Below are 9,334 nucleotides of genomic sequence, written 5' to 3'. Positions count from 1 at the left end.
GGGCCCGGGCTGGGGATTCGAACCTGCCACCTTAGGTGTATGTGGCTGGCGCCCCAGCTGCCTGAGCCACAGGCGCCAAGCCTGATTACCATTTTCAATGAAAATCAGTAGAAGAGGAATAGTAGACTTTTAAAACAAACCATAAATATTTATCAGATACAAAAATAAAGCAAAAAGCAAATTTTAAGACACCTTTAGATTTTAATTTTTTAAAACAAAATTGTTTTCTTTGCCAGGGTGAATTAAAGTGAGGAAAAGAAATCAATAACTTGGATAGCCAACTGGTATACAGTTACTTTCTTAAGATCAGTGGGTAAAGCAACTGAATTAAGAACCAAGCAGAGATGCTGAACAGACAGTCAAACCTATCACTTATACATCACACAGCTTCTCACAAAGGGTTGAAGTGTTAGAGTCTTTTTTAACATTTACTTTTGCTCACTTAAAACTAATTTATAAAACTTGCCTAATTTTAAAACAATTGTCGGCATGGAATCAGTCACAAGCGCTTGTTTTCAGTGGCTTGCACAATGAAGCTCTCATCACATTAGATGCATATATACAGATGTTTTTATCACAATGAGAAAAGAGAAAGAAAAAAGTGATTTCAGAAGATAGTAGGTAAATCACTTGACCATAGAAACTCAGTGACAGACTGCTAGGATTAATTATAGAGAAGTGGTTTTTTTTTTTGAGACAGAGTCTCACTATGTCACCCTCCGTAGAATGCTATAACATCACAGCTCACAGCAACCTTAAACTGGTTTGGGCCTAAGTGATTCTCCCAAGCCTCCCAAGTAGCTGGGACTACAGGCGCCAGCCACAATGCCTGGCTATTTATTGGCTGTAGTTGTTATTGCTGTTTGGCAGGCCCAGGATGGATTCAAACCTGCCACCTCTGGTATATGTGGCTGGCACCCTAGCTGCTTGAGCTACAGGTGCCAAGCCATACAGCAGTACTTATCAATACCATAACAAAGAGGTATAATAAATTTTTTTCTAAAACACTTCTTTTTTTTTTTTGAGACAGAGTCTCAAGCTGTCACCCTGGAGAAGAGTGCTGTTGCATCACAGCTCACAGCAACCTCAAATTCTTGGGTTTAAGTGATTCTCTTGCCTCAGCTTCCCAAGTAGCTAAGATTACAGGCACTGCCACAATGCCTGGCTATTTTTTTTTTTTTTTTTTGGTTGCAGTTGTCATTGTTGTTTAGCTGGCTTGGGCCGGGTTTGAACCTGCCACACTGTGCTACAGGTGCTGAGCCACTTAATTCATTTTTATAACAAATCAAACTGATAAATATTTATAAATTATTCATTGAGGTTATTAATCTTTATGGTTTCCCAGAATTTGTTTTTTCCTATTTTTACTTCAAGGTCTTACTATAAATTTCTAGAAAATCTCAACTATCCCTAGGGCTATGGGTAAACCACAAAAGTAATAATCCACCAAAATGTACTTTCACTTATGTAATAAATTTGTAGTGAGGTTAATTTCTCCTAATTCATATAAAATAATTCCATTAATCTATGAAAAATAATCATATTGACTTTACTATGGCGCAAACACTTAGACAACTCTAATTACTTGTTAGTGTAAACTGAGTACATTTTATATTCATATTTAAACTACTGAATACCTGTAAACAAAGTAGCATTTATTAAAACAGAATATACACTTAATTTATACTAAATGCCACTGAGATTTACACAAGTTTTTCATCCTTAAATTTTAAATACATACATGATTATCAGTCAGGTATATACAAAACTGAAACATGACATCCAAGACAGATTGTCATTTTAAAATAAAGAACCTCTTTGGAGCTAATAATGTACAACGTGCAAAGTTCTAGTAAAACACAAGTATAATGCTTATAGAAGTGTTAGTCCTATAATACCGAGCGATATTTACAAGCAAACATGATCCAAACAGCACATGCAGATTCAGGGTAAGTAAACACTCGGACGCGAACTGCCAATCGGACCTGGTCTCCACGGCAACAGATTATTTCTTCACAGAAAGGAGACCTATATAAAAAAAAAAAATTTACTTAATTAAGAAGTGACCATATGCTTTCCAAATTGGTATTTAAAACAATTTTTTAAAATTCTGTCTCTGCTACCTATGACATTGTCATTTTGGTCAAGCTATGCAAATTAGACCATCCCCTCATGGTTTATAAATTTAAAAAATTTATAGACAAGATCAGAAACCTCCAACTGAGCTTGTACTGAAATCACTAGGAAAATTATCAGACTCTGAAACTATATTTCAGACCTAACAAAGCAAAAGTTCCTCATGTGACTCTAATTTCATTTATAAGTAACTACCAGACTAAACGATCTCTAAGTTTCCTAAACCAAAAAAATTATAAATCCATAAGTCACACCTTACCGAAGACACGTGGCAAACGCACGTCTTGCATTTCTATACACAAAGTGTATTGGGAATCCTTTAAATGTATGGCCATCAGGTACAGCTCTCCTTATGGCATCCTGAAATTCTTCATTGCCTGCAGATATGCTTGTTGTGCGCTCAAATTCATAAGAAGCCAAAGCTGGTGATAGAAGGTAGGAGAGCTGGTCTTCCCAAACAGTAGTGAGGCCAAGATCCTGTAGCAATCAAAAGGGAAATGCATTAATATTTTAAAAGCCAATTAAATTAAAATGTTAATTATTGTACTGTTATGTCAAAAAAAGATTTTTAAAAGCTGTCATAAGCTTTTAAAGTTCCTATTAATTATTACATGGATGCACAGAAATAAAGATAAAAGGAACTATAGGTGACTGGGTTTTACTTCTTAGAGAAATAACCCAAAATATTCAATAAGTTCATGAAAGCTTTGAATATTATACTTCTTTAGTATCTACTAGAATACTATGTATCTTTTTTATTTTTAAGAGACAGAGTCTCACTTTATTGCCCTCAGGAGAGTACTGTGGTGTCACAGCTCACAGCAACCTCCAACTCCTGGGCTTAGGCGAGCTCTTACCTCAGCCTCTGGAGTAGCTGGGACTACAGGCGCCCGCCACAACACCTGGAAATTTTTTTTGTTGCAGTTTGGCCAGGGCCAGGTTTGAAACCACCACCCTTGGTATATGGGGCCAGTGCCCTACCCACTGAGCCACTGGCGCCACCCATAGAATTCTTTAATATCTACTAGAAAAGACCATATGGAATAGTCCTAGTATGAAAGATATGGTGTTTGTGAATTTTGAGATATTTTATTTAACTTCAGAGTTTTGTAAGTCCAGGCACAGTGGCCTATGCTTGTTAAATACCAGCACTCTAGAAGGTGGAGGCAGGAGCGGTGCAAGAGCTCAGGAGTTTGAGACCAGCCTGAGCAAGAGTGAGACCTCAGCTCTACTAAAACAGAAAAAATTAGTTGGCCGTGGTGGCTCACAGTCCCAGCTACTCAGGAGGCGGAGGCAGGAAGCTCTCTTGAGCCCAAGAGTTTACCTCTTTTGAGGTAAGCTGTGATGATGCCACTGCACTCTAGCCAGGGCCCCAGGGCAAGACTCTGTCTCAAAAAAAAAAAAAGGGGTGGCGCCTGTGGCTCAGTGGGTAGGGCGCTGGCCCCATATACCGAAGGTGGTGGGTTCAAACCCGGCCACAGCAAAACTGCAACAAAAAAATAGCCAGGCGTTGTGGTGAGCACCTGTAGTCCCAGTTACTTGGGAGGCCGAGGCAAGAGAATCACCTAAGCCCAGGAATTGGAGGTTGCTGTGAACTGTGCAATACCACAGCACTCTACTGAGGGCAATAAAGAGAGACCCTGTCTCTACAAAAAAAAAAAAAAAAGAGTTTAGTATGATTAAATCTGCCTAATTTGATTGGTCTTATAAACTCAAATGCAGTAGGGGAGAAAAGTCAACAGATTAATTCCACATGTAATTAAACAAGTATTTCTTAATAAATTACTCTGGAAAGGCATAGACTTTTTTTTTTTGAGACAGAATCTCAAGCTGTTCCCCCCTGGGTAGAGTGCCATGGTATCACAGCTCACAGCAACCTCCAACTCTTGGGCTCAAGTGAGCCTCCTGCCTCAGCCTCCCAAGTAGCTGAGACCACAGGCGCCCGCCACAATGCCCAGCTAGTTTTTGGTTGCAGCCATCATTGTTGTTTGGCAGGCCCGGGCTGGATTTAAACCCACCACCTTAGGTGTATGTGGCTGGCGCCTTAGCCACTTGAGCCACAGGCGCCGAGCCAGGGCATAGACTTTTATACTGTTAAGTGTAAGAGATAAAAAAGTGAAGATGAGGGTGGCTCCTGTGGCTCAAAGGAGTAAGGTGCCAGCCCCATACACCAGAGGTGGTGGGGTCAAATCCGGCCCCAGCCAAAAAATTCAAAAAAAAAAAAAAAAAAAAAAAAAAAAAAAAAAGTGAAGATGCCATAGGGCCTAAGGGAGCTTAAAACATGTTTCTACAGAATGTTAAAAGCAGTATGATTTCATTTATAAATGAAAGTGAACTACTGACATCTAGACACATGAAATAAAAATAATTACAAATAATAAAAACTTCTCAAAATTCTAGTATTTTGATGATTATAACAGATCCTTAGCATTTCCTAATTACACATTCAAGGTTTTAATTGGTCACAAGTGATCTCAAAGATCAATGATCAACTATTCATTTCCTGTGGCAAAACAAGAATCTTCCTTGCTGATTTTCAGGCACCATTACCTAATAATCACCACTGGCATCTATCTCAGCTTTGTTTTCCTCTTCTATAAAAAGTAATTCTGGGGAAGCACCTGTAGCTCAAGGAGTAGGGCGCCAGCCCCATATACTGGAGGTAGCGGGTTCAAACCCAGCCCAAGCCAAAAACTGCAAGAAAAAAAAAAGTAATTCTGGCTGGGCGCAGTGGTTCACGTCTATAATCCCAGCACTCTGGGGGGGATGGCCTGAACTCACAGGTTTGAGACCAGCCTGAGCAAGAGTCAGACCCCATCTCTAAAAATAGCCAGGTCTAAAATAGCTGGCACCTGAAGTCCCAGCTCCTCAGTAAGCATTTCACAAAGAGAAAATCCAAATAGTGGGGTTCAGCAAAAGTCTGACTCTAAAATGTGAATAAGTCCAGCATTCTTCACTTCTAGGAGGAAGTAATAAATTCTTTAAGGATTAGTGGAATTGGAAATTTTTCAGTCTCAAAACTTAAGTCTGAAAAAGTCTCACAGCTATCAAAACTCTTAGCTTCATAAAGACAGGGACTATATTTGGTTTGTTAAGGGCTAGAACAGTCACTGGTCCTATAGTACAAAAAATAAAATAAACCAATAAAAAAAGTTTGAAATGACAATTTCAGTGTTAAATCACCTTCCTGTGTTCTGAAACCAGGAGCCTCAGCTGCATCTCTATTTCATTACTTGTTACTGATGCATCAATTGTGGACGCACACAGAGGTGGAAAGGGAGGAAGGGACGTCGTAGCTCCCGGAGCACATACAGATTTAATTGCTTCTTCACTCATAGGTTTCCATTTGGATTCGTCATTTAGATCAAACACACAGATTTCTACTGCATCAGAGGGCTGACAGTTTCCCAGGAACATCTGATGATTGAAAACACAGCCAATTGTTCGATATGGGTACAATGGTTTGGGCTGGTCAGCAAGTGGAGGTTCATCAGCATTGGTTGGCTTATGGATATACCTAAAAAAATTTAAACCATAATTTTATATAATGAAAACTTGAAAACTAAGAAGACAGTACCTTACTGAAAAGAATAATATTCTAACACTTGAAGCCATAACTACTTTTCATAATTATACTTATTTTTCCTTCTTACATTATTTCCACAGTTTAATTACTCTGTAATAATTATACAGGGCAACTACTAGTACAGAAATCAGCTCTATTCCATTAACAACAGAACATATTCCATGTATATTGTTAAAATCAGATATTGTTTATTGTTTATCTCAGATAACACATCAGATATTGTTTATTGTTTATCTCAGATAACACAAATAAAAAAACTTAGCTATACATTATTAGGCACGACTAAGCAAAATGATTATCAACCAGAGAGAAAGACGACCCAGGTAAATGAGAAGAGGACCTGAGCCTGTGCCTCTAGAATACACATTGAAAGAAAGATGAAGGTAGGTTCAGTGCAGTGGCTCACACCTGTAATCCCAGCACTCTGCAAGGCCGTGGTGGGTGGATTGTCTGAGCTCACAGGTTAGAGACCAGCCTAAGTCAAAGTGAGACCCCCATCTCTAAAAACAGCCTGGCGCTATGGTGGGCACCTGTTGTCCCAGCTACTTGGGAGGCTAAGGCAAGAGGATTGCATAAGCCCAAGAGTTTGAGGTTGCTGTGAGCTGTGACGCCACAGCATTCTACCAAGGGTGACAAATTGAGACTCTGTCTCAACAACAACAACAACAAAAAAGAACCAAGGGGCTCAGCCCCTGTAGTTCAAGTGGCTAAGGCACCAGCCACATACACCAGAGGCCTGCCAAACAACAATAACTACAACCAAAAAACAGCCTGGCGTTGTGGTAGGCGCCTGTAGTCCCAACTACTTGGGAGGCTGAGGCAAGAGGATCACTTAAGGCCAAGAGTTTGAGGTTGCTGTGAGTAGTAATACCACAGCACCCTACCCAGGGGGGACAGCTTGAGACTCTGTCTCAAAAAAAAAAAAAAAGAAAAAGAAAAGAAAAGGAAAGAAAGATGAAGCAAAACTGAGAAAGAACAACCAGAGAGGAATAATGAAAATTTAAAGACATGATGAGAGGAGCTTAGGAAAGATCATGTTCCAGGAAGGAAAGAGGACTCAACTCTCAAAATCTGATAACAGCTTAAACTACTGGAAAGATATTCAGTAGATTTACTAACAAGGAATTGGTAACTATGTCAAATGTTCAAATGAAATATTGATTTACAAAGCAGCACCTGTGGCTCAGTGGGTAGGGTGCCAACCCCATATACTAAGGGTGGTGGGTTTGAACCCAGCCCCAGCCAAACTGCAACAAAAAAATAGCTGGGCGTTGTGGTGGGTGCCTGTGGTCCCAGCTACTCAGAAGGCTGAGGCAAGAGAATCATCTAAGCCTAGGAGTTGGAGGTTGCTGTGAGCTGTGACACCATAGGTTGCTGTGAGCTGTGATGCCATTGCACTCTAAAGTGAGACTCTGTCTCTAAAAAAAAAATAATGATTTACCACTTGAACTTATTTTCAGGCTTAGGAATGATCATCAGAAAAAAATATGAAAAACTACAAAACTAAAATATAATTTACTTTTTACCTATATCACATCAGCAAAGAATATTTTCAGGGTGCAAATTTTCTTAGCATTTATTTACTTAGTTGTCATAATTTAAATAATTTCTTACACAGTGAAAGGCTCTAATAACTAAAATTATCAACATGTACCTTCAAGTACCATCATTATGAACAAAAAACCCTATAATTTAAAACATTTATATCTTCATTTTAATATCCTTATAAACTTAGACTAACCTATGTCCTGTTAGACTCTCCCAAAAAGTGATGGTTCCATCAGTCCCACAAGTCATAACCCATGCGTGAGGGACTCCCTTTGCCTTAGTCCCAACACAGACAAAGGCTTCCAATCCATACCCAAGAAGAAGGCTGCACAGAAGGTTAGCATGATCTTCACAGTCACCCTACAAGATAAATTTGAATGAAATAGTTATTCCTTCATATCATGTCCTCATTAAATATCTACATACAAAGTTACAATAAAAGTTTATTGGTAAAGTTTTTCACTTTTAATCATTAACCCAGTGTTAAACTGAAACAATAGGGAGAAAAGGTAATATATTAATTTTAGAAAAGCCTATATTATTTAATAAAGTTAGTGCTTACAAATTTGACAGTCATGTGTACTTTAATAGATAGCATTCAGATTAAAAAGTTTACAAAGAACTTACAACACAGAAGATAAATAGCTAAAGGATTTAAACAAACAAGCAGACAAAAATCATACAGCAAGAAATGCAAACAAATGAAAAACACTCAAACTAAACTAATGAGTTATGGCATCTATATGTGATAATTTTGAAGAAGTATATACATAGAAAATTGCATGCACCTGGCCAAAAAGAACTATTGGGTGTTAGAATGAAAAATTTCCATTACTAGCTCTAAATTATTTTATAAAAATCAATTGTAATGAAATATAGGATTTTATAATTATTTAACTGACTTTATAAAACTATAGTAGCTAACTTAGATCCAGTAATTTCTGAGATTTTATCCTAAAAATTCTAAAGAAAATAATAATATACACAAAAATACTTCATATTCAATATTAAAGTTAATTCACAATAATAACAAAAAATTGGAAGTATAACTTGGCAAAAAGAAAGAGCTCCTACAAGAAAAGAATTAAGTAGCTTTTGTATACTTCATATTGACACAAGAAAACTTAACCATTAAAAATGGAAATCACAAAGACTGTAGCAACACATGAAAAAATGAGTATAATGGTAAGTTATAAAGATACAAAACTTATTTTTATCTTAATTAGAAGTATGGAATGATACTATCAACATTTTAAGAACACCCAGGAGTAGAAAATTTTCTCATAATTTGTAAAATTAGTTTACTGAAATCAAGGCATTAAAAAACTTAGCAGGGTGTGCCTGCAATCCCAGCTACTCAGGAAACTGAGGATCACTTGAGCCCAGGCAAGGGAGATCAACACCCTGCCTGTAAAACTAAAAAAAAAAAAAAAATTTTTTTTTTTGCAGTTTTGGCTGGGGCCAGGCTTGAACCTGCCATGAGGCTGGCACCCTACTCCTTAAGCCATAGGTGCTGCCCCAAAAAATAAAATAAAATAAAATAAAATTTTTTTTGAGACAGAGTCTCACTATGGCATCCTCAGTGGAGTGCTGTGACATCACAGCTCACAGCAACCTCAAACTTTTGGGCTGAAGTGATTCTCCTGCCTCAGCCTCCCAAGTAGCTGGACTACAGGCGCCCACCACAATACTCAACTACTTTTTATTACAGTTGTCATTGTTGTTTAGCTGGCCTAGGATAAGATCAAACCCACCACCCTTGGTGTATGTGGCTGGCACCATAACCACTGTGCTACTAGTGCCATGCCAAAACTAAAAATTTTTTTTAAAGAAATAAAAAAAAGTTTAACATAAACAAATTTACACAAAATTCCTAAATACACACTTGTATTTAAAACTAAACAAACTACCATGCAATCCAAGACTTTTTTTCCATAATTCTTTTCATACTGCCATTTGTCACCCCCAGAAGAGTACCACGACATCACAGCTCACAGCAACTTCAAACTCTTGAACTCAAGGATTTTCTTGCCTCAGCCTCCCAAGTAGCTGTGACTACAGGTG

The 9,334-nt window shown here is 38.0% G+C and overlaps 1 protein-coding gene across 2 annotated transcripts in view; it reads right to left on the bottom strand.

The window, feature by feature from the left end:
• Positions 1-1,634: 1,634 nt before the first annotated feature.
• CEP76 (centrosomal protein 76) overlaps positions 1,635-9,334 on the bottom strand; it is a 26,223-nt gene continuing 18,523 nt past the window's right edge. Inside the window, exons 9-12 of one of the 2 annotated variants that reach the window (XM_012811816.2) lie at positions 7,464-7,630; positions 5,320-5,653; positions 2,396-2,613; positions 1,635-2,028 (exon numbers count right to left, since the gene is read on the bottom strand). In XM_012811816.2, coding sequence (XP_012667270.1) covers positions 1,890-2,028; positions 2,396-2,613; positions 5,320-5,653; positions 7,464-7,630 — 858 coding nt within the window. In that variant the 3' untranslated portion in view covers positions 1,635-1,889. The remainder of the gene's footprint in view (positions 2,029-2,395; positions 2,614-5,319; positions 5,654-7,463; positions 7,631-9,334) is intronic. The other variant, XM_023519468.1, reaches the window with a different exon arrangement.

This window comes from Otolemur garnettii, unplaced genomic scaffold (genome assembly GCF_000181295.1).
Source record: "Otolemur garnettii isolate 467f Iridium unplaced genomic scaffold, OtoGar3 scaffold00176, whole genome shotgun sequence".
In the NCBI taxonomy this organism is placed as follows: domain Eukaryota; kingdom Metazoa; phylum Chordata; class Mammalia; order Primates; family Galagidae; genus Otolemur; species Otolemur garnettii.
The sequence above is the reverse complement of the archived record's forward strand: the minus strand, read 5'-3'. Positions and strand labels throughout refer to the sequence as shown.